This window comes from Nipponia nippon, unplaced genomic scaffold (assembly GCF_047370975.1).
Source record: "Nipponia nippon isolate SJK-2023a ecotype South Korea unplaced genomic scaffold, ASM4737097v1 scaffold_7, whole genome shotgun sequence".
NCBI classification, from domain to species: Eukaryota; Metazoa; Chordata; class Aves; order Pelecaniformes; family Threskiornithidae; genus Nipponia; species Nipponia nippon.
The window spans coordinates 12484785-12508193 of record NW_028262391.1 but is presented as its reverse complement, the minus strand read 5'-3'; the positions used below and the strand labels follow the sequence as shown (position 1 = coordinate 12508193).

Sequence of the window (23409 nt, the reverse complement as noted above, 5' to 3'; positions counted from 1 at the left end):
ACCGTGTTGACCCTAAAGAGCTGCGGTGTTGGGGTGGATGTCGGGAGGAGGGTGAAATGTCAGACTTCCCACCGGCTATGGCTTTGCAGGTCTCTGCTGGTGAGAAGGTGGCTGGGCAGGGCTGTGGGTGGCCATGTCTGTGTCCCAGGAAGCCAGAGCTGTCCCCTGCCCTTCATCCCACCCGGGAGCTCCCTGGGGTCGAGGTGCAGACTGGTTACTGCTTAGAGCCCTAGCGAGCTCTGGCAGAGCGGGAGCTGTATCCCCAGCCCCAGAGGCCTGCTCAGGTGAGAGCGCACTGGTTTGGGGCTTTGCATTTTAAATATGCTCAGCTTTTCTCCGCTGTTTTCCCCAATCCCTGGTGCCAGTCACAAACACTCTATCCCGTGGAGATGCACCATCTTCAGCGGGAGGCAGCTCCTCCAAGAGCCCTGCTTGCTCCTTATGGGCTGTCCCGGCATAGCTCTGGTCCCTCCTCCTCCAACAGGGATGATTTACTTCTTGGAAACACGTTGTTTCCCGCATCTCCCTGCCCAAACCTGGCAGGGCTCCTCTCCCTGCAGTGGCTCTGCAAAGCACCCGAGAGGCAGGGCCGGGGCTGCCCGGAGCTCTGCCGCAGCCGGGCACAGCCAGCCCCGCGGGGCAGCGGGGAAGGGGGGTGCAGGCTCTCCCCACGCGCCCGGAGGCGAGAATTTGGGCTGCCCCTTTGCCCTGGGTGCCGTCCGCCCACCCCGGTGCCTGCAGCCGAGCGCTCCCCGGGCCTGGCGTTGTTCCGCGGTGAGTCTGTCCGCGCTCGTTTGCGCGTGCACCTACCTGTCCGTCTGTCTATCCCCGCGCCCCAGTCCTCACCCATCCGCCTGCCTGCCCGATCGTCCGTCCGTCCGTCCCCCTCCGCCTTCTTCCTTCTCCCCCCCCCCCCCCCCGCCCGCCGTTACGTAAAGCGGCGACGCGGCGCCTTTAAGAGCGGGGCCGGGCGGGCGCGCGCCGCCCCGGGAGCTCGCGCCGGCGGCAGGAGGCGGTGGCGGGGTAGGGGGGGGGCGGCGGCGGCGGCGGCGGCGGCGGCGGCGGCGGCGGCGGCACCGGCGGCGGCGGCGGCACCGGGGCTCCAGCGGAGCCGGGGCTCCAGCAGCGCGGCTCGGGGGGGCCGCGGCGGAGGGCGGCCCCGGGGGAGGCGGGGGGCTCCCCCGGCGTGCGGGGCCGGGGCCGGGACCGCCTACACCATCCGGGGGCAGGGGGCGAGCGGGGCCCCTGGGGTGCCGGAGGGCGGGGGGCTGAGCCCAGGGGTACCGGAGGGCGGCGGGGTGGCCCCGGGGGTGCAGGAGGAGGGGGGGTTCTCCCGGGGGGTGCAGGAGGCGGGGTTGGGGGCGCTGCCCCGCGGCCAGGAGCTGGTGGCCGGCGGCGGCGGTGGTGGTGGCGGTGGTGGGGAGCCGGGCGGCGGCGGCGGCGGCGGGGGGCCGGGCCGGTGGCACTGGGTGCCGCTGGGGGAGCGGACGGGCCTGCAGGAGTGGGGCGAGCGGCCCGGGCCGGTCACCGCTATCGGCAGCCCCAAACCGGGCGCGGAGCCGCGGCGGCCCCGGGAGCGGGGGGCGGCCCGGGGGCGGCGGAGGGCGCGGGGCGCGGAGGAGGCGGGGGCGGGGGCAGCGGGGGGCAGCCCCGGGGCGCAGCCCCCGCGGCGGGCGCGGGGCGCGGTGCGGGGGGTGCAGGAGCACGGCCCCAAAGCCGGGCAGGAGCAGGGCCTGAGCCGGCGGGCGCAGCAGGAGCGGGGCGGGGGGCGGCGGGAGGGGACCCCCCCGGGCCGAGCCCGCTGGTGGGTGCGGCGGGGCCGGCAGGAGGAGGGGGAGGCCCGGGGCGGGGTGCAGGAGGAGGGCGAGCTCTACCCGGGGGAGCAGGAGCACCCCGGCGGCACCCCGGGCACGCGGACCCCGGCACACCGCCAGAGCCGCAGGAGGGCCGCCCGGGTGTGAGGCCCGATCCGGCACCCGGTGCCCGCCGCCCCGTGGGGGATCCCGCCCGGGACCCGGCTGCCACCGGCGTCGATCGGCGCACCCCGCCCTGGCAGGCGGGCAGGCGCAACCTGCCTGGCATGCCGGCTGCCCGGAGCACCACCGTGCCCGTCCTCTCCCTGCGGTGAAGCTGCGGACCCGGCGCAGGATGCGGTGGCAGCGGCGGTGAGCGGAGAGGTAAGGCGCGAGGCGCAACCCCTTGCTGGGGGAGCGATGCAGGGGGCAGGGGGTTTCGGGGTTTGGCACTGCGGCACCGCCCAGGTCGGCGGCTGCGTGTGCCCGCTGCGCCTTGCCGGGCGCTGCTGGCACCGTGCCCTGCAGCACTGCGGGCTGCTGGTGCTGCCGTCGTGTCCGGGCGCTGTGGGGCCGCTGAGCCCCAGCCAGCAGCGTGCCTGACCCCCCTGCTCCTGCCTGCCAGGGCAGAGCAGGCAGTGGGGTCTGGTGCAAGTGGGTGCCCGCTGCCCTTGAACCCTCCCGAACTGCAGCGGAAGCCGGGGGAAGGTTTTTTTTCTTGGAGAAAAGGCAGCTTTGCTCTGTTCTTCCTCTTCCCTGGGCTCGTGGGAGCTCTGGCACTGAACAGAGGATCCTTGTCCTCCGGGGCCGGCCCCACGCCTCAGGGTGTCATGCTGCTGCCGAAAACCGGAGCAGCGGTGAGGTGCAGGGAGCCTCTGTCCACATGTTCTGCGGGCAGCACTGTGGCTGTGTCTGGCCACGTCGCAGCAGGTTCTCTAAACGCTCAGGACTCTGAGTCCTCGGTCTTTGTTGGTTTTCGTTTTTTTTAATAAAGCCTTTAAATTAAACCTAGTAAGGTGGTGCTGACGGCCCAGATGAGGATCCCACCTTGCTGGGAGGACCCTGCTCAGCTTCTCCCGGCACAGTCAGGCCCCTCGCCCACTCTGCAGGTGGCAGCTGGGGAGGGGGTTTGCAGGCGGCCGGAGGAGCCTGGGCAGGGGCAGCATCTCTGCCCGCGGAGCTGCTGCCAGCCGCAGGCCGTGCCGGGGCTGGGCTGTCTGGGCAGGGCAGGCTGGGGCAGAGCCCGGCGCGGGCGCTTCCCCACGCACTCGCCTCCCTGGGGCCGCCTTGGCGCAGCCTTCCCCGGGGTGCCCTGGTGCCGCTGGGCTCCAGTGTCGGCTCACCACCCTGCAAGGTGGGTCCCCCCTCGTCGGGTGCTGCGGGCTCTGGGGGGTCATGCATCCCCCACTTACTCAGCCCTTTGCTGAGCTGGCTCGGGGCAGAGCCATCGAATAAAGTTTTTCAGCGCCAGGCTTTGCAAAACTCTCATAAAAGCAAGACCTGCCCAGAGGGGTGTCTCTGAGCAGGTCTGTGCTGCCGGGCACCTCTTCAGGGAGAGGGTCCAGGACGGACTGCGGGTGCTGCAGGCCCACCCTCGGCTGCAGCCCTGGTCCCGCTACTGCCCCCGAGCCCGCTGCTGCCCGCAGGGAGCGGGGCCCAAAGCAGCCTCTGCACCCCCATCCCGCCGCACCGAGGCCCGGGGGTGCGGGGTGGGGGCCATGCAGGCTGTGCAACCTGTTACCAACCCCTGGAGCTACCGGGGCCTCGTTAGCCTGGTATTCGTTAGCGCAGGGCGTGGGCCAGCCCTGCCGGTGGGGTATTGTGGGTATGGCTGGGGAGGGCGGGTGATGCCTCCCTCCTCCTCCTCTGGCAGCTGCCAGCCTGCAGTGCCCACCCTGACTCAGCCTCCCCCTGGGGTGTGGGGGGCCTCCGTGGGCAAAGAAGCAGCCCCCACAGGACTGGGAACCACTGCAGGCTTGTAGCCAAGCCCTGTCCCAGCCACCCTATGGACCAGACCTCACTCCGTGACTCAGTTTCCCCTGAGAGGAAGCTTGGGGTCCCATCCAGCCCCCGGAGCACCAGGGTTTTGACTCCAGTCATGCCTACAAGGGATGGCAGCCAGCTGGGGCAAAGCATCCCAGGGGCATCACCCACTCCTATGGGTTTTGGGGGGCAAGAGAGGGCTCTGCCCCACGCACAGCTCCTGCTGGGACAGAAAGGCTTTAAGGAGAGTCTTGCTCCAGCCCTCTGCTGAGCGGCCCCAGCATGGGGGGGGGGCACTGCCCATGCTGCAGCCTGGCTAATTAGGGTGCTGTCAGTTAGCACTAATGACCAGCAGATGCTGGATGGAGCGCTGCTCTGCTCCGGTGCTGGGGAAGGGCCCGGCTCCAGGGGTCCCACCTCCCCTGCTCCCGGCACCCAGCGCAGAGGGGAGATGCTGTAGCATGGACATGGCTTTGTGCCCATCTGGCCTGAGACCTGGCAAACTCATTTCGTGCCAACTGCAGCCCACCCCGAGGCCACCTCCTGCAGCGGTGTGGGGATGGGGGTACTGCTGGCGGCACCCCCAGGGGAGCAGGGCCGGTTGGACCTGGGGCTCGTGCCGGTGCCCCCCGTCCGCAGCAGAACCGGGGGCAAAGCCCAACCATGCCCTGGGATGTAGCAGGGCAGCTCCACAAAGGCTCTTTCAGCTGCCTGGGCAGGGCGAGAAGGTGGCCCTGGGTGCTCCTGGGGGGTCTGGATGGCCTGGAGTGGGCAGACAGGGGGTGCCGGGCTGGGGGAGCCCATCCTGACCTCTCCCTCCCGCTTTACCCCAGGGGGACCCCACGGCCGGTGTCACCGCAGCCCTGCCAGCCCCATGGCTGAGCTGTGACGCCGTGCCCCCTCGCACACCGCCCGGCTTGCTGTGACTCTGGGGCTGGCACTGCCGAGGGACCCCCGCAGCGCCGCCACCGCGGCCCAGGTGAGACGAGCGCGGGGGCCAGTGGGTACAAACCAGCCTTGCGCCGGGGCAGGGTGGCAGTGTCCCCCACCGTGGCAGCCCGCTGCCCTCTCCCCAGCACTGGCTACGGGCACCGAGCCGGGGGCAGGCAGCATGGGCAGGGTGCTGTGGGTGCCAGGGGGGTTGCTTTGCCTGCTTGTCCCCCAAAACACCGTGCTGTGTCCCTGGCTTGGTGGGAGAGCTTGGGCCGACGTGCGGATCAGCTATGGGATTGGCAGTTCCTGCCTGTCCCCGGCCCGTGCCGGGGAGCCGGGAGGCGCAAGATGGGCTCAGCCTGCCCCGGCTCGACCTGCAGAGGGGATTTAGCAGAGGAAAGAGGCTTAGGGAGGGGATTGGGGTTGCGCTGGGCTCTGTCGAGCTGGGGGGGTCCCCCCCACCCAGCTGCGTGTCTCCTCCCCGGGCGACCACTGCTGCAGGCAGGGACTCGGAGTGGGGGACGCTCTGTGCTGGCGGGCAGAATCAGGCCATGGGGCCAGGCTCTGGAAGCCCAGAGATGGCAGCAAGGGCGAACCTGGCACCCCAACCTCCCCGGCCGCCCCCGCCACGGGGATCACCAGCCCTCCGTGCCGGCCCCCCACGACCTCCTGCTTGCCCAAGCCAGCTGAGCAAGCAGGATCAGGTGCGAGCACCGAGGGAGGCAAAACACTCACCGGTACGGGGTCCCACTGGGGGCACGTGGGGTGGCGCAATCCAGCAAGGGGCTGGGGACAGTCCTGGGGAGCTGGGTGGCAGCAGGATCCCAGGGGTGGGCAGGATGCTGCCAGCAGCCCCGTCTCTTGCGGGAGCAGGGTGCGTTTGTATGCGTGGGTATGTGCGTGCCCACACGCCTGCGCTACGATGGCCGGGCTGGGGAGTGTGTCACCGCAATTTGGGGCCGCCTCTGGGGCCCCGCCAGGGCTTAGCGAGCCAGCCCGGGGTGCTGCTGCGGCCGCCCTGCTGCCGCCGCAGCCGGTGAGATCACTTCCAGGTTACACGGCCACCAGGAAGGTGGCAGGCAGGCTGTGACAGCGAGCGGGGTGATGTGCTGGAGGTGAGTGGGGGACCCCATCTCTCTCTGGGAGCTTGTTTTGGGGACCCGGCACTTCCTAGGGCCCTCTGTGCAGGGTGGTGGGCACAGGGCCCAGGGGATGTTGTGGCCCCGGTCCCTAGGGATGCTGGAAGGGATGCGGGGCCAAGCGTGGTGTCCCAGAGGTCTGGGGAGGTCTGGTGGCCCCACGGAGGGGAGGGACACCCTGTGGTCAGTGTGACTGTCACTGCCCTGGGGGACGGGGGACAACGTGCCCTGTCTGGTGGCTGTCATTGTGGTGGGAGGCCCCCCCGGCATGGGAATTGCAGGCAGGTGGGTCAGGGGTGGCATGGCGTGATGCCATCCATCCCCTTGCAGGGGACCTCGTCGTTTGAGTTTTAGCTGAGCTTGGGCAGGCCAGGAGGGCCCAATGCGTTGGGGGGTGACCCGAATCCATGGCCAGGGCTGTGGGGACAGGGGTTGTCCCCTCTCAGCTTGGGGACCCCGCAGCATCGCTCTTGCTGGGCAGACTGGTGAGGGTTTCGGGGCAGCCGGGGCCAGGGGGAAGGTGGCATAGCACGTGCATCAGTCACCGGCCTGCGGCGTGCCAGCGCGGTGACGCCGGCGGGCCATGCGCGGGGGTGGCTCGCTGCTCCCACGCCGCGGGCTCGGCCGCCTCGGCTCCATGGCTGAGCTCACCTCCGTGGTATGGCAGGAGGAGCTGCCAAGGGGCTGATCCTGCCCGCCCCCCCCCGCCCCCCGAGCCCCTCGAGCCGGGGCAGGTGCCCCCTGGGATTGGGGATGTTTCTGTAGGGGGGGCAGGATGGGCTCGTGCCCCCTGCCCTGGCACAGTGACAGCCTGGTGTCACTCCTCTGGCTACATCAGGGTCTTGGGGGATATGGGGAGAGGCAGGTGGGGGGAGCAGTGGGGGGGTCGTGGGGGCACTTCTGGGGGTTGGGACAGGGCATCCTGCCCCATGGCATTGGCATGCGGAGCAAATTGGTCCCTGGGGCTGTGCCATGCCCCAAAGGACAGGCAGGTGCTGGGGAGCTGAGGGGGGCTGTAGACACACACACCCCCACACACACACCCCCCGTTTCAGCCCTTGCAAGCTTGCAGCTCTGGCCCAGGGGGCTCAGAGAGGGGCTGTGGCTGGGCAGTGTTGGGGTACAGGCCAGTCCGATGTGCAGGTGGGGGTTCCCCATCCAGGAGGGTGGTTTCCCAGTGCCACCTGCCCCTTCTGGGAAGTAGTGCCTGGTGCAGTGCCTGGCAGAGAGTCTGGGAGACCCCCAGCTCCCTGCGAGGGGGTGGGGGGAGAGGATTGATCCTGGGAGGAGTCATCCTGGCATGCCCCCCACCCCTGGCCCCCATCCCGGCAGTGCCCGCCGGGGTCTGGCTGCTCTCCCAGCCCTGCCGTGCTTGTGCCAATGCTGCCGGGTCGCTGCGGAGCAGCCATCTTCCCAGCGCATCCCATCCCCCTCCGCTGGCGCAGGGGAGCGGGAGGGATGCTGGGGATGCTGCCAGCCCCAGAGCCCCCCCACCCCTCCGCAGGTGCCCAGGAGGGGGGTACAGCACCCTTACCCACCTCGCTTGCTATAGAGCCCCGGCTGCTGGATGATGCTCCCCCCTCATCCTCCTCCTCCGCCTGGCTGCCTGCACCGCATCCCTGCTAGCGGGCTGCACCGCGCTGGGCTGGGGGGAGAAGGGGGCTGCAAGCACGGTGCTGGGGCTGGCAGCGATGCCACCACCTCTCCACTCGGGTGCTGGAGAGGGGACAGCAAGCAGGCAGTTGGGCTGCCGAGCTGGGAGGAAGACAGCGGTGCCAGGCTGGGATTGGGGTGAGGATGGGCGCCTGAGGGGCTGCCCCCCCCTTCTCTTTCCCCATCTCCTCTGCATCCCTCCATCCATCCCCCCCTCCCCTCCATCACCGTTGCGGTCACCTTCACCCTCTCGCTGTTTTCCGGAACTGCAGCAACTTTCTGCCATGTGATCCCGAGCCCGGCTCCAGCCCTCGCCACCCCCAGGCAGGCGCGGGCGTCTCCGCAGAGCCCCCTGCTCACCGCCGCACCGCAGCCGCCACCACTGTGCCGGCCATGGGCGAGAGATGCGACTACCAGCGCCTGAGCAGCGCCGAGGAGGAGGAGGAGATTCTCGGTCCCCTGCCTCACAGCTTCTCGGACAGCACCGGGCAGCGGGCCCTGCGGCCGGGCAGTGGGCACCCCATGCCGTCCCCCCGGCAGGACGTCACCCCAGGCATGCCGTGCCGGCGGGTCAGTGCGGGGGGAGCCCGCGGGGGACACCCGGCTGGGCTGGGTGTTCCCAGGAGGGACAGGGTCCTGCTGTGGGGCGCGGGTTGGCAGCTAGCATAGGGCTAGGGGGGGTCCCTGCATGGCATTTTCCCTCTCTGGCACTTGTGGTACCCTACGGCATCTGGGGTGGCATGGGGACAGCACCCACCCTGCGCGGCTGCGCTCCTGTCCCGACCCACGGGAGTGGGGCTGCCTGCTGCCTGCTGCTTCTTGCTGGGGAAACTGAGGCACGGGGGAATGGTGTGGGGCAGTGCACCTTGGCCGGGCCCGGCACAGCTCAGGAGGGGGCACGGTGCCCGGCGCAGGATGGTGTCACCCAGTGGCAGCACCGCATCCAGCTGGTGGCCCTGTGGGCTGCCCTCCACATATAGGGGTGTTGCTGTGGGGGTGTTGGGCTGTGCGTGAGGGTGTTGTGGGGGGTGTAGGGGGCACATAGGTACATGAGGTGTAGGGGACGTGTTGGGGTGTCATCACGGGTAGGAGTAATTGGGGGAGTTTGGCCACCCGTGTGCCAGCTCAGGCAGGTGCGTGGCCATGCGTGATGCCAGGCAAGGGCGGATGTCGCCTGTGCCCCGCCGGCGGGCGGAGGTGAGGAGCGTGCCACGCTGGGGGCGGGCACCCGTGGTTGTGCAGGGGTGCAGGCGGCTCCAGGTGTGCGTCAGGCAGAGGCGGGGGAGCGGGCCGGTGCGCTGCCGCCGGCTGTGCAGCGCCGGTGTGTTTGCGCACGTGTGGCCGGGCAGGGCGGTAGCTGGGGTGGGTGCATGGAGGTGACGGGGCGGGGGGGGGCTGCTGCGGTTGTGCAGGTGGCAAGAGGCGTGCAGGGTGCCAGGGGTTGCGCCTGTGTGGTCCCAAGGTGCACGTGAGAGTCGTCACCACCCGTGCATGAGTCTGGGTGCACGTAGGGTGCATCCCCGGGACTACAGGGGTGGGTGTGCACGGCACGGCGTGCGTGCAGGGCACGGGGGCCGAGCAACACCTGCGCCGGGGGTCTTTGCCGCCTGCCAGGTCGTGGGGGCTGGACGGGTGTCTGTGACCCCCCCAGGAAGGGGGTTTGCTGGCAGGGCTCTGCTTGCCCATCTCGGAGCAGAGGTTGCGGTGTTTTCCCCTGTGCCTGTGGGTCTATTGCAGAGGGAAACTTAAAGCACAGAGCCTCCTCCAGCAGGGCTGGGTCCCCCCACTCCCTTTTGGAGACCAGTACTCCCAGTGTAGGCGCTGAACTGGGCAGCCTCGCCCGGGGCTTGGGGGTGCAGGAGGTGGGCTGGGGTGCAGGGGACAGCACCCCAGCCCCAGTGGGTGCCAGTACCGGCTGATGAGGGTGATGTACCACTGCAGGGCAAGGAGCCCCTCATGTCCCCGGTGTCCCCTGGGCCAGGGAGGGGGGAGCTGGCGCGTGGCAGAGGTTGGTGCCGAGGGCACCGTGCCCGGGTGTCCCCAGTCAATGGGCTTGTTGTGCCGGGTGCCTGTGCTGCCGGGTGCCAGCCGGGATCCCGGTGGTGGAAGCCACAGGGGAGGCTCCTCTGCGCCTGGGGATGCACTTAACCCCCGTCCCGGCTGCCCCCCAGCACAGCGATGGCCACGGTTTGGGGGAGCTGGGCAGGCGGGGGCTGCAGCAAGAGGTTGCTGCGTGTCTTTCCTCTCTCACACCACGGCTGCTGGCGCAGCCAGCTGTTCTCCCCAGGGAGCCCACGAGCGGACAACAGCACTGGGGTTGGGTGCCAGCCCTGCCAGGGAAGGGGAGCAAGCCCCAGGGTGCTGGTGGCACCCCACGGCAGAGCCCCGCGGGGGCTGGCAGCTGGGCTGCGGGTACATTTGCTGAGCCAGAAGCTCCCCCCGCAGTGCCCATCGCCCTGGCGTCATGCCTGTGGCCTGGGTTGGGGAGCGGAGAGCCGGATGTCTCCTCTCCCTCCCTCCCTCCCCGCTTCCTGGGGGGAAACTGAGGCCCGGGAGCATTTCCCAAGGCTGGGGCGAGTTTCCATGGAAATGGGAGCGGGGGTCCGGGCTCCCAGCTGCCGGCGCGGGCGCCCGCCGAACAAGGGAGAAAGCGGCACATTGATGGGAGCCCGGCCCCCTGGGCACGCATCCCAGCCCCGGCCGAAAATAACCCCTCCCGGGGAGCGCTGCGCAGGCAGCCGGCTGGGACCGAACCCCACTGCCGGCCAGGGGTCCCCAGGAAGCGGCTCCAGCCAGGGGGGTGACCCCCAGCCCTGCCTGCTGCCACCCCCCCGCCCCGGCCCCGTTGCGTTGGGGAAGGGGAGGGCCAGCCGGGAGGATCGAGAGCCGGACGGAAGGAGGGGGAGAGCCACAGCCCGCGTCCGGCCGACGGACGCCCCGAGCCCCCCTGCCCACTCCAGGGGTATATGTGGGGTGGCCAGGTCCGGGGGGCATCTCTGTAGCCCAGATGACGGGGCTGTGGGTGCCCCGGCTGCACTGAGCAGGCTCTGCCGTGGGACGCCGGCACCAGGGAAGGGACATCGGCGGTGCCAGGGGCCAGCAGCGGGCAGCCAGGCAGGATGCGACGCTTCCAGGCTTTGCGCCGATCCTTCCCCTTCCTCACCCGCTTCCGCCTCTACCGAGTAAGTGCTGACCCCTGCCCTGGGCAGACCCTATGCTGGCCGTCACCCAGCCCTGTCCCCATTGCCTGCGGGCAGGGGACCGGCTGTTCCTGGCCAACCGCGGGCACACGTTGAAGGCCAGCGGCTGCTTTCGCCCCGCATGCCCCCGCGTGCCCCCATGCGCCCCCGTCCCCAGCTGCTTGCCGCACCCGCCGTATTTTTAGCCCAGTGCCGAGGGCTGTAATTGCGGTGACGCGGCCGAGGGACCCGAGCGCGGGGGGCGAAGACGCTGGGGGCCATGTCGTCTCCTGGCGGGGAGGAGAGGGTGGACGGGGCTGCCCCGCTGTGGGGCCGGGATGGGGGTCCCACCTCCCCTCGGGCTCTTGGCAGTGGGAGGCAGAGCCGCGTCCCTTCCTGGAAAGGTGGCAGTGAAAGCAGGGGGAGAACCAGGACAGCGGGCAGGGATGGGGAGCGGCGGGGGACATGTCTGGGGGGGCATGGGGAACCGTGGGTGAGACCTGGCCCCATCCCCCCCTCCCCGTGCCCTGGCAGCTAGGGGGTGACACTGGGGGTGCCCTGTGCCTCAGCCCTGGGGCGCCAGGACCCCCAGAGGCCCTCATGTCCCTGTCTACCCCCTCCCTGTGGCTGCCTGTCAAGGTGCCACCACCCGTGGCAGAGGAGACCCGCCGTGGGTCTGTGCCCCAGCCCAGCTGGCTGTGTGGGGATGCCACGGGGGCGAGAGGTAGTGCTGAGGTGGCTGTCCCTGCTGGGGACAGCTGTCCCCTCCCCAGCCAGCCCCTCCAGCCGGGCAAAAGGAGCCTGGCAGGCACAGTACCAGGCGTAGGGTGCTCCCTGTGCAGGCGCAGTGCCAGGCTGTGGGGTGCCCCTTGGCTGGGGGCCGCTGCTGGCCATGTCCATTCCAAGCCCTGAGGCTCTGCCCCCTCCTGTGTCCCTGGCACTGCTGCCTGGGGACAGCCTGTGCTGGAGTGGAGGGGACGGGCTGGTGTTTCTGTGGGCATGATGAGGCAGAGCAGGGGTCCCTGCCCATCCCTGGGGGTCCTGCTGATGGGGTGCCTCTCCTGACCCCCCTGGGGAGCTGGAGGTGGGCTCAGGAGATGAACCCTACTAGCATCCCTTGCACCCTACCCAGGCAGCACCCCAGCCTTGGCTCTCAGCCCCTCCGGGTGACTTTCCCAGGGGGGACAGGGCAGAGGGGAGCAGGACAGGGTCCCCCCTAACCCAGCATGGTGTCCCAGCAGAGGCTGAGCTGTAGCATGCAGGCGGAGGAGGGCACGGACTGGCTGCTGGAGCTGCTCACCGAGCTACAGCTGCAACAGTACTTCTTGCGCATCCGCGACGAGCTCAATGTCACCCGCCTCTCCCACTTTGAGTACGTCAAAAATGAGGATCTGGAGAAGATTGGCATGGGACGCCCCGGTGCGTACGTCCCCCCCCAAACCTCCCCCCGTACCCCCAGCTGGCTGCGCAGCATCTTTTGGGGAGCCCAGAGGAGCGTGGGGCTGGAGGGGACCCCCACCCCGTGTTGGGTAGGTGACAGTCCCTGTGTCCTGCAGGCCAGCGGCGGCTGTGGGAGGCGGTGAAGCGGAGGAAAGCCATGTGCAAGCGGAAATCCTGGATGAGCAAGGTAGGGATGGGAGAGGGGCAGGTGTGGCAGGGAAACTGAGGCAGACAGGAGGAGCTGGCCCTCTCCCCATGCTCTTCCCCGGTGCCCAGCTCTCCCCATGCCGCCGGTCCCTTGTACCTGCAGGCTGGGGGCGCACCGGAGCAGGGGACCTTGGGATGCTCACGTATGCCCCTGATGCCATCCTATCCAAAGCTGGTGCTGCTGCTACCCTGGCACCCCCCGGCACCTTGCACCCCCAAAAGAGCAGGGTGCTTGCCAGCTGGGTGCTGGGTCATGGCCTCTCCCCTGTGTGACTCATCTGGGCCGGGACAGGGACAGGCTTTTAATAGAAGGCTACTCAGCCTCGCACCGGGCACAGAAATGCCACCACCCACCCCGGCCACATGCCGGGCCCAGCCCCTGCGCACCCCACACAGGTCCTGGCTGCCGAGGCTGGGATGGACCCTGTCCTGTGGGGCACATCATCCGTCCCGGCACATCATCGGTCCTGGCTTGGGGAGAGGCAGGGAGAGCCTGTCCATGTCCCCTCTGGGCTGGCGGTGGCAGCAGCGCATATTGCAAGGCCCACGTTGCCGCAGGGATGTGTCACCATACTCAGCCTGAGCTGGAGGTTTCTCTTGACTTTGTGCTCAGTCACATCGCATGGCCGCAGCCTGGCCAAGGAGTGCCCAGGGCTCTCTGGCTGCCAGCCTCGTTTGCCGAAGCTGCTGGGGAGCCACTGCGGGGCTGCTGTGAGAGGCACAACCCCCTTCCCTCCACACGAATCACAGCTCAGCATGCAGGCAGCTGGAGAAGCAGAGCCTGCTCCCGCAGGCAGTCTGCCCTGGGTAATCACCAGTTAGGGGGTCATCATTAGGTTCCAGAGCGTACAGCCTGGGCAGGGGGTCCTCCCAGCACTGCTCACTCACAGACCCAAGGACCCCGGGTGTCTCCATGCCTGTGTCTCATATGCTTCCATGTCCTGCAGGTATTCAGTGGGAAGCGTCCCGAGTCGGAGCTGCCACCCCAGCCCCAGAGTACCTTCCGCAAGCCCCCCACGCCGCCACCCCCCGAAGCCGGGGGCCAGCATTCCCTCACCTGCCTTGTGCGGGAGCGGGACCTCTCGCTCTTCGAGAAGTTGGGCGACGGCTCCTTTGGCGTTGTGCGTCGCGGCGAGTGGTGCACGCCTGCTGGCAAGACGGTGAGGGGGTCACAGGGGGGAGCTGGGTGTGGGACCACCCCAGGGGGGGAAGATGCTTTGAGGCTCACCCCTGCTTTGGCCGTAGCTGAACGTGGCAGTGAAGTGCCTCAAGACGGACGTGCTGAGCCAGCCAGAGGCGCTGGATGACTTTATCCGGGAGGTGAACGCCATGCACTCCCTGGACCACAGGAACCTCATCCGCCTCTACGGTGTGGTGCTCTCCCACCCCATGAAGATGGTGAGTGCAGGGGGACGGGGCCGCCCCCGATGCCACCCCGTGGGTGTCCTGCATGATGGGGCAAGCAAAGCCAGGCTGGATCCATACCCCGAGTCCTCGGCTGGCATCCCCAGGGGGGCACAAGAAGGCTGGAAACCAGCCCAACCAGGGTGCCCGTGGCCTGACCAACCTGCTGTCCCCTCCCCATGGCCCAGGTGACAGAGCTGGCCCCGCTGGGCTCCCTCCTGGACCGCCTGCGGAAGAACCAGGGCCATTTCCTCATCTCCACCCTCTGCCAGTATGCCATCCAGGTGGCCAAGGGCATGGCCTACCTGGAGTCCAAGCGCTTTATCCACCGTGACCTGGCCGCCCGCAACATTCTACTGGCCTCCAATGAGCTGGTCAAGATCGGGGACTTCGGGCTGATGCGGGCCCTGCCCAAAAATGACGACCACTACGTGATGCAGGAGCATCGCAAGGTCCCCTTTGCCTGGTGAGCCCCGGGGAGGGGGGGACCTGGGATTGCAACACCCACGACCTCAGGATGCTCACATCCTTCCCTGCGCAGGTGTGCTCCCGAGAGCCTGAAGACACGCACCTTCTCCCATGCCAGCGACACCTGGATGTTCGGGGTGACCCTCTGGGAGATGTTCACTTACGGGCAGGAGCCCTGGATTGGCCTCAATGGCAGCCAGGTGGGTGCACGGCAGGGACCTGCCCCCCCTGCCTCACCCCAGCAGCACTGGGGGGGACCTGGAACCCCCTGACGGCACCGCCTGCCCCGCAGATCCTGCACAAGATTGACAAGGAGGGTGAGCGGCTGCCGCGGCCCGAGGACTGTCCCCAGGACGTCTACAACGTCATGCTGCAGTGCTGGGCGCACAAGCCTGAGGACCGACCCACCTTCGTGGCCCTGCGGGACTTCTTGGTGGAGGTGAGTGAGTGGGTGGGGAGGAGGACACAGGGGTCCCCGGTGCCCCCATCCCATCAGCTCTGCCTGAGTGTGGGCAGAGTTAAGCGTATTGCCGAGGCGGGAGGTGACATTGGGGGGCTTGGGCCAGGCAGCTCTGCAGGCTGGGAGGTGGCAGGCGGTGACATAGTCACAGCAGGAGGACCCCTGGCTGCCACCTTGCCCTTGAGGAACATCCAGGTGGTGCTGGTGCCCTTGCCGACCCCAGGGACATCGCGGCTGTGGAGAGGCTGGGAGTGGTGGTGCTGTCTCCTGCCCACTTTTGAGCTCCTCTGCCCTGTGTGGGGCTGAGTCTGGCCCCGAAGCTGGGGGGGATGGACATGATGGGGGCCTGCATCCCCTGTCCTCACCCCCCCTCTCCCCCCAGGCCCAGCCCACTGACATGAGGGCGCTGCAGGACTTCGAGGAGCCTGACAAGCTGCACATCCAGATGAACGACATCATCACAGTCATCGAGGGCAGGTATTGCACGGCTTGGGGGGCAGGTATTGCACGGGGAGGGGCACAGACCAGCTTCAGGGCTGCCAGCCTGTGTGGGGACAGGGCACCCCAAGAACGGGGGGGGCCATGGGCACTGGCAGAGCTGTGGGGAGCAGGGATGGGGATGAGGGCTCTGGCCATGTACCCCACAGGTGGGCAGAGCTGCCCCTGTTCCCCTGAGAGGGGTGCAGTTCCCTGGGTGGCAGAGTGCTGCGGGGCCACCCCAGCGTGGGGGCACAGCCGTGCCCGCACCGTCTGCCCCCGCTGACTCACCCCACTGCGCCTGTGGGTTTGCCCGGCCTTGCCCCGGGAAACCCCGCACCCCGGGGCCGCTCCCTGCTGATAGCGGCGGGCACATGCCACCGGCACCCGGGGACGTGCCGCTGTCACCGGGCTCGGTACCACGGTGGTGTGACCTGTCGCCCCCTGTGCCATGGGCTTTGCTCTTCGGTCCCTGGTCCCTGCCAGCCACCCTGGGGCACGGCTACCTGCCTCCGCCACCCCGGGGACCTGCGGGCTGAGGGGACCTTTAGTCCCCGCATCCCCATCCCAGGATGTGCCCGTCCCCCTCCAGCTCGGGGACAGCGGGGCCCCCCCAGATGAGCTCAGTGTCCCTTCGCCCCACTGGCGCAGGGGAGGCCGGGCCCCCCCAGCCCCGGGGGGGTGAGGAGGAAGGCTCTGTCCTTCCCCCCTTCCCTCTCCCCCTCCCGGGGCCGGCTCCCCGCGGTTAGTCACGGCCCGGCGGTGAATCAGGCCGGATTTGTGTGTCTGCAGGGACCGGCTTTCTCCCGGGCCGCCGCCGCCAGGGATGACTCTTGCCCAGGGTCTGGCGGTTTAATTGCAGGGAGGGGAGGGGAGGGGAGGGGAAGGGAAGCGGCGTCGGCGAAGGCAGGAGGGAGGGAAGGAGGGAGGGAGGGAGGGAGGGAGGGAGGGAGGGAGCGGCGGAGGGCGGCGCGGCCGCGCCAGTGCGCCTGCATCGTCCCCGCCGCCGCATCCCGGCCGGGCTGGGGGTCCCGCTCCCGCGCCCCCCGCCCCGCTGCCGGCCCCAGGTGAACCACGGGGGGGGACGGAGCGGGGGGTTGGCGGGAGCGGGACGGGGGGACGTGGCCGCGCTGGGGGGTGCCGATGGGTCGGGGAGGGCCGGGAGCGCGGTGGAGCCGGGGCGCAGCCTCCCCTGCCTCAGTTTCCCCGGGGGGACGCCGGGTCTCGGTGGCCCCCGGTGGGCACGTTTTGGGCCGGCGGGGTGGGCTCTGCAGCCGGGGGATGGCAGGAGCCCCAGCGCCTGCCGGTGCTCCCGAAGGGGAGCCCCCTCCCCGTGCCTCAGTTTCCCCCGGGGCGGCTGCCCCCCCACCGCGCTGCCGGCGGGGATGCCCGGGCAGGGACCGGGGGGGAGGGGGGTGGGCTCCTCCTGGGGGCCGCATCCGGCCCCGCCGAGCCCGCCCGGGGCACCGTAAACACCCCCCACCCCTTTTCAAGCCCCTGCCTGTCGTTCGTGCGTACGTGTGTGTGGGCAGGGGCAGGGACCTACCTGAAAGCCCCCCCGGGGACCCAGCCGGCCGCGGGAGGGGGCTTTCGGGGGGAAGCCAGGGCAGAGCCGGAGCGGGTTTGTGGCGGGGCTCCGAGCCCGGATCCGGTGGGACGAGGCTGGGAGAAGCGGGGAGCAGAGGGGCCGGCCCGGCCGCAGCATCCCTCCGGCGGGATGCGGCGCTGTCGGGGCGCGGGGAGGGCGAGCGCAGGGGACCTCCCGGGGAAGGGGAACCCTCTCCCCGGCCCTGCCCCAGCCCGCCGCGGGTGAGGGAGGGTGCCCGGTACCGGCTGGGCTCTGCCGCCTCACCGAGGGGTCCCGGCGCTGAGTAAGGCGGCTTGGCTGGCGGCGAGCGGGGAAGGTAAACAGGAAAAGGGCTGAGCTGGTGGCCGGGGGTGACTCACAGGTGACTCCAGGAAACCGTGGGGCCTGTGCCAGCCTCGCCGGGCTGGCACCGCACGCCGCCCACCGCCCCCTGCCCACCACCCGCCCTACCCACAGGCGGAGAGGAGGGGGACGTGGTGGGAGCAGGGTGGGGGGGTTAGGGTCAGAGCCCACCCTGTTGATTTGGCACAGGCAGGGCGAGGGGCATCGCTTGGCATGCCCTTCCCTGCATCCTACCTGTCCATGTCCCACTGCCCCGGTCCCCCTGGGCTGGGTGACTGCCCTGTCCCACCTTGGAGGTGGCCACATCTTAGGGCAGGCAGGTGGCTCCTGGCCGGCTGCTGGGGCACGCTGGGCTCTCCAGGGGGATTGTCACCCTGGCCACTCTACGCACATGGCCACGAGAGGTTTTGCAGCTTGAGTCCCCCAGCCTGCCTGCCCATCTCCCCCTGCCCACGCCAGCCTGCATGGGGCTTGCCGATAACATAGGAAGGGAGCAAGGGAGACCCGCTGTCCCCCACTGTGGCCCCCCCAGTTTCCCCTGCGAGACTGGGATATTTACGGGTTCAGCAAGCAGGTACCTTGTGCCATCCCCGACTGCTTGGGGCACAGGGGGACCAGCAGTGAGCAGCTCGGTGCAGGCATCACCCCAAGGCTTGTGCATAATTTGAGGCAGCTGGGAGGAGGAGGAAGGGACGCATCTTTTTGGGTGCAAATGGGGAGCTTTGTTCCCCACCGCCCACATCCCCGGCACCTCGTGGTGCAGGGGCCCTGCAGGGTGGGAGGCAGAGCACGCTGCCGGCAGCTTTGGGACCCTGAGCGCCGGGTTCCCCTCCCAGTTGTGCCACCGCCTGCCTGCGTGGCCTTGGGCGAGTCACCTTGCCACCTCCCCGTCACCGGGGCAGGCGCGTGTCCCCCTCCCATCCCCTCATCGGTAACGAGGTCCTTTTTATTCCTTAGGGCCGAGAATTACTGGTGGCGGGGTCAGAATAAGCGGACCCTAAAAGTGGGCCAGTTCCCCCGAAACACGGTGACCTCAGTGGCGGGGCTGTCAGCCCACGACATCAGCCAGCCGCTTAAAAACAGCTTCATCCACACAGGCCATGGAGACACCAACCCGCAGCACTGCTGGGGGTTTCCCGATAAAATTGATGAGTAAGAAACTTTCTGTCTTCTCTGCATCCCCTGCCTGCTCCCTGCCTTCCCTGCTGCCTGCTGGGCACGGGAGCGAGCCGCGGCTTGGCTGCCCCCCCCTTGAAGCATCTCTTCCCCCCTGCCATACTGGGGACAGTGGCTCTGGGTAGGGTCCCCGCAGCTGGACTAACTCCCTCGCCTCTTCTTACTAATGGGGTCAGGGACGTGGGGGACTGCTGTGCTTGTGGGGGGCTGTCCCGCTGGGGAGCACCTTCTCCCAGCCCCGCAGCCCCTCGGGGCTGTCCTGGGGTGGGGAGACATCAGTAAGCACCACCCCGGAGGTGGTTGCATTACCCCAACATTTTTGGGGTGTCCCAGGGCTGCTAAGCCTGTGCCTTTCAGCGCCTGCGTGGAGGGAACCCACAGCAGGGGTGCAGCCTGGCCCCGTGCTTTTAATGGCATGAATCCTCTTACAAAGCAAAATATGAAAAAAGTCCAAAATGCTTTTCCCCTCTCCACTCCATCAGGAGGGACTCTGGCTGGTCTGCACTGGGGTGAGGGGGTCGGGTGCCCATGCCCCAGGGTGCCCCATGCGCCCCTGCCAGGTGGGACCGGCTGTGCCCAGCATGGGTGCTAGGGGCACCGGGGGTGGTGGGCAGGGGTGCCACGGCTTGGAGCAGTGGGCATGGAGGGTCTCTGCCAGTGCTGGACTGGGGGGACGTGGGAGGGCTGTGTGTGGGGGGCAGGATAGGATTTCAAAGCCTGGAAAGCTCCTGCTGGGTAGAGCCAGCTCCTGCACCGGGCTTGGTGCAGCCCATCCCAGATCCCTGCTGCTGTTTGGCATCCCAGCCCGCGGACAGCTCTGCCAGCTCTGCCGGTGCCCTTGGTCCCAGCCTGACCTCCCCACGGTGCCCTGTGCCGCGGGCTGTGCCGGCGGCCCTTGGAGGGCTGAACCGAGACGCCGCGCACCCAGCTCGTGCCCCGGCAGGCCTCCCCGCGCCCCGCTGCGTGGGCACAGGCGCTGGGTACGTGCCGCCCAGGCCGCCGAGAACGCACCGAGCTCGGCACACGCCCAGGCCTTCGGGCTGCGCCGGCTCCCGCCGGCTCCCTGCCTCACCGCGCCTGGCTTGCGATGGCTCGCCCGGGCCTCCCGGCACCCCACCGGCATGCCGTACCGGGATGCCGTGCCCTGGGTGCAACATTGTGCTGCGGCACCCCAGTGCTGGGGGGTGTCTCGGGCACCGCACCCCACGTGAGTACCCTGGGCATGTCACCCTGTTTGCAATCTCCTGGGTACAGCACATCATGTACATGGAGCTGGAGAGGGATGGGTGACAGCAGGACAGCACCGGGCTCTGTGCCATAGCACTGAAAACCTCTGGCGTGGGCTGCCCCGATGCTTGCGGGGACAGTGCTTGCCAGGGCATGGTGCGTGGCAGAGGTGTTGTGGGGTGTCTTGAGGGATATGGTGTGGGAGCGAGGGGTCCCACGTGGCCCCAGCTGACCCCTCGATGCTCTCCTCTCTCCCCACAGGCTGTACCTGGGAAATCCCATGGACCCTCCTGACATTTTAGGTGTGGATCCGAGTGCTGCCAGACCCACCCAGCTTCCAGGCAGGGCTAAAAGTGAGCGGCTTTTCCCCTTCCCATCGGCTGCGCAAAGCCCCCCTACCCGTGCCCTCCTGCCAGGGTGATGGGCTGGACCCTCTCCTTTCCATCTTTCTGCTGCCACTTGCTTTTTGCAGACCCAGCGGGGAGCTGGGGTGACAGGGCACGTTGTCACCTGGCCATGTGCCACTACCAGCAGCGTGGGCGGCTGGTGGCTCTGCCCGGCTGGACTCTGCCCCGCTGCCCTTCGTCCGGGTCCCTCGTCCCCTCCCAGCCTCCCACGGCTGGGCTCCCCGGTACGGGGGATCTCAGTGGAGCTGCCACAAGGAGGGAGCTCAGACACCGGGCGTGTGCCACAGCCCCCCTAAACTTGCAATTTCCCCTTGGGGGGACTTCCCACCGGCATCCTCCCCACACCCCACTGGTGACGGGGGACACAACGAAGCATGCACCCCGCTAACGAGCGGCCCGGCTGTAACTTGCTCCGCGCGCTCACCCCGTGCCTCCCCTCCTCTCGGGCTCTCTCTTCTCCTGCAGGGCAGCCGCCTCCGCGCCCGCCTCAGCCTACCGTCCTGCTCACCAGTAAGTCGGGCTTTCTTGGGTGCTGCTCTCCCTCCTTCTTGCTCCCCTTCTTTTCTCTCTTAGCTCCTTTTGCCCCCTCTGCCGCCTGGGTACCTCCATGCACCTGTGGGTGATGGCATCTGCAGTGGGGATACAGATGCGGAGCAGGGTGACCAGCCTGGGGCAGGGGGACGGGGGGCTGCGGGGCCCGGCCCAGCCCCCTGGCTCCCTGCTCTGGTGTGCATTGCTGCGCCCAAGGGGGGAGCAAAGGTGGCTGAAGCTATGGGGCAATTTGGGGGCTTGGGGATGCAGATGCCCTGCCTTGCACCCCAGGGATGGGTGCCAGGACCCTCACCATCCCTCTCTGTCCACTCTTAGAGCCCTGCTACGACCCAGTCAGTGAGGAGGAGGAGGGTCTGCCAGGGGGTCTCCGGAAGCTCTGCCTGAAGAAGCCAGGCACAGGGAAGGGTCTGCGACCGGTCAAGCCGTCGGCACGGGTGCCAGGCACCAAGGTGGGCGAGCGGCAACCCAGCCGGCCAGCAAGCGAGGGGCCGGCGGGCGGCGAAGTGACCCTCATCGATTTCGGGGAGGAGGTGCCCCAAGGTAGCCCCTCGCCAGTGGGGGAGCTGACGGCCCCATCATTGGCCAAGCTGGCCATGGAGGCCTTCTCCTTGCTGGACAAGACCCCACCACAGAGCCCCACGCGGGCTCTACCCCGGCCCCTCCACCCCACGCCAGTGGTGGACTGGGACGCCCGCCCCTTGCCTCCACCGCCTGCCTATGATGACGTGGCGCAGGACGAGGACGACTTTGAGGTCTGCTCCATCACCAGCCCCCCGAGCCGGCGGGGCAAGACCAACTATGGCTTTGTGGATGAGGGTGAGCGGGGACCGGCGCTGGAGGACAACCTTTTCCTGCCCCCCAAGGAGACCAAGCAGCCCAGCCTGACGCAGACCACCGAGCTCTTCGAGGAGCTGCAGCAGGAGTGCATGAAGAGGCTCAATGTCCCTCTGGGACCAGCCGCCCCCGCTGACGACAAGCCCCAAATCCCGCCCCGTGTCCCCATCCCGCCCCGGCCCCTACGCCGCAATGAGCCCGGGCGCTGGTCAGGGGACCTTTCCCCAGCTTCAGGGGGTGAGGAAGACCGGCCGCCCCAGATTCCCCCCCGGGACCCACTGTCACAGCCCACCTCCCGGACGCCCAGCCCTATGGCCCTGCAGGTGGGCTCTCCACAGCAACGCGCCGCCCTCTGCTCCTGCCTCTCCACCTCACCGGGGAAGCCCATGCCCACCACACAGAGCTTCGCCCTCGACCCCAAATACGCCACCCCCAAGGTCATCCAGGCACAGGGCAAGGACTGCTCCAAGGGACCCTGCATCCTGCCCATCGTGAAGGATGGGCAGAAGGTCAGCAGCACCCACTACTACCTGCTGCCCGAGCGCCCTGCCTACCTGGACAAGTATGAGAAGTTTTTCAAGGAGGCCAAAAGCCCCGAGGAGGTGCCGGCATCCCGCCTGGTCACCACAGCTACCGTCCGTCCCATGGTGCAGCAGCCGCCGCCGGACTGCAAGGCCAACTTCTCCTCCAACAACAGCAACCCCGGGTCCAAGTGCCTGGTGAAAGCCTCCTGCAGCCTCCAGAAGATCGTCTACGATGGCCCGGATGGCTACCGCCCTGCCGACAAGATTCGACTGGTAAGTGGCATCCCTGGTATCCGTGGGCAAGAAGGGATGCAGTGGCCATGGACTCACTTCGGCAAGAGCCATCCACACCCTGTGCCTCAGTTTCCCCATGTTCAGCCCTCAAGAGGTGGCTACAAGGCGTCCCCAGACATGCTGTGGGGCAGAAGTGTCATTGCAATGCCAAAATCGGGGTCACAAGCCCTTTTAACCCAAATTAGCCCTACCCACGGCCCCAGGGAGGGAGTGGAAGATGGCTGTCACTGCGATCCCCTTGGGCTCTCCGGGCTGGGTCCATGGTGCCTGCGCCCAAGCCCAGGAGGGGCTGGAGATCCTGGGGATGGTCCCAGCTCCAGGCTGATGGTGCTCCCCGGGGCCAGAGCTGGGGTGGGGAGCAGCCCCAGTGTCCCCCTGCTCCAGCCACGGGTTCCTCGCTACCCAGGGGTGGTGCTGGGCACTGACCACAAGCCCCCTGACTAGGTGCAAGACACGGTGCACGGTGTGACCACCGAGGAGTGCCAGGCGGCCCTGCAGAACCACGGCTGGAGCGTCCAACGGGCCATCCAGTACCTGAAGGTACCGCACGCCCCTGTCCCCCCACCCCGCCTCCCATGAGAGTGGTGGCACCCTGTCACCCCCCTCATCGTGTGCCCTGTCCCCTTGCAGGTAGAGCAGCTCTTTTGCCTGGGGCTGAAGTCCCGCGTCGAGTGCCACCGGGTGCTGGAGATGTTCGACTGGAACCTGGCCCAGGCCAGCTCCCACCTCCTCGATCCCTACAGCACCGCCCGCCAGAAGTAGGAGCACAGATGGTTGTTTTTTTTTTTGGGGGGGGGATCCTCCATGCCACGCTGCTCTTGGTCAGCTGGCACCATCACCCCTCCTGAGCTCATGTCCTCTCCTCTCCTTACAGGCGGTGACAGCGGGGATGGGGCGAGCTGTGTCGGATCCGGAGCAGGCACCTTGCCGTGGGGCCATCCCCCTGGTGCCCACCCCCACCCATGCAACCTGCTGCTGGACTCTGGACTGAGCCCCCCGCTTGGGGGACGGGGACACCCTGAAAGGGAGCCTGCCCAGTGCCCCAGACTTGCCAGGGTGCCCCTGTGCCGTGGCTTCGGCAATGGGCTCCGTCCCCTCGCCCCTTGTTGAATTGTTTTTGTAAAGAGAAATGTAATTTTAATATATATATTATATATATATATATATATATAAAAATATTCTATGGAGAGGAGGGTGCCTGTGGCCGTCTCCCAGGTTCGTCCCCGCCAACGCACAGGGACAGGCCATGTCTCCATGGGTGCTGGTTCCTCCCTGCTGGCGGCCAGGACTGTGACCCACGGGACCTGCCACAGGGATGGTACCCGGGAG

General features: G+C 68.5%; 1 protein-coding gene across 11 annotated transcripts; it reads left to right on the top strand.

Moving 5' to 3' along the window:
• Positions 1-1765: 1765 nt before the first annotated feature.
• On the top strand, positions 1766-23238 carry TNK2 (tyrosine kinase non receptor 2). 11 transcript variants are annotated; one of them, XM_087740859.1, is made up of 18 exons: positions 1766-2177; positions 4610-4755; positions 7774-8071; positions 11919-12099; positions 12237-12307; positions 13275-13487; positions 13573-13725; positions 13920-14197; positions 14273-14399; positions 14492-14638; positions 15042-15136; positions 18024-18218; positions 19731-19822; positions 20342-20386; positions 20744-22059; positions 22525-22620; positions 22711-22838; positions 22955-23238. In XM_087740859.1, exons 3-18 carry the CDS (start codon positions 7895-7897, stop codon positions 22959-22961), a joined length of 3321 nt encoding a protein of 1106 aa, XP_087596985.1. In that variant the 5' UTR covers positions 1766-2177; positions 4610-4755; positions 7774-7894; the 3' UTR covers positions 22962-23238. The 11 variants fall into 11 exon arrangements, with proteins under 11 accessions (XP_087596985.1, XP_087596988.1, XP_087596989.1 ...); XM_087740862.1 differs by lacking the exon at positions 7774-8071 and having other exon boundaries at positions 1770-2177; positions 11922-12099; XM_087740854.1 differs by lacking the exons at positions 1766-2177; positions 4610-4755 and adding an exon at positions 6878-7639.
• Positions 23239-23409: the final 171 nt, after the last annotated feature.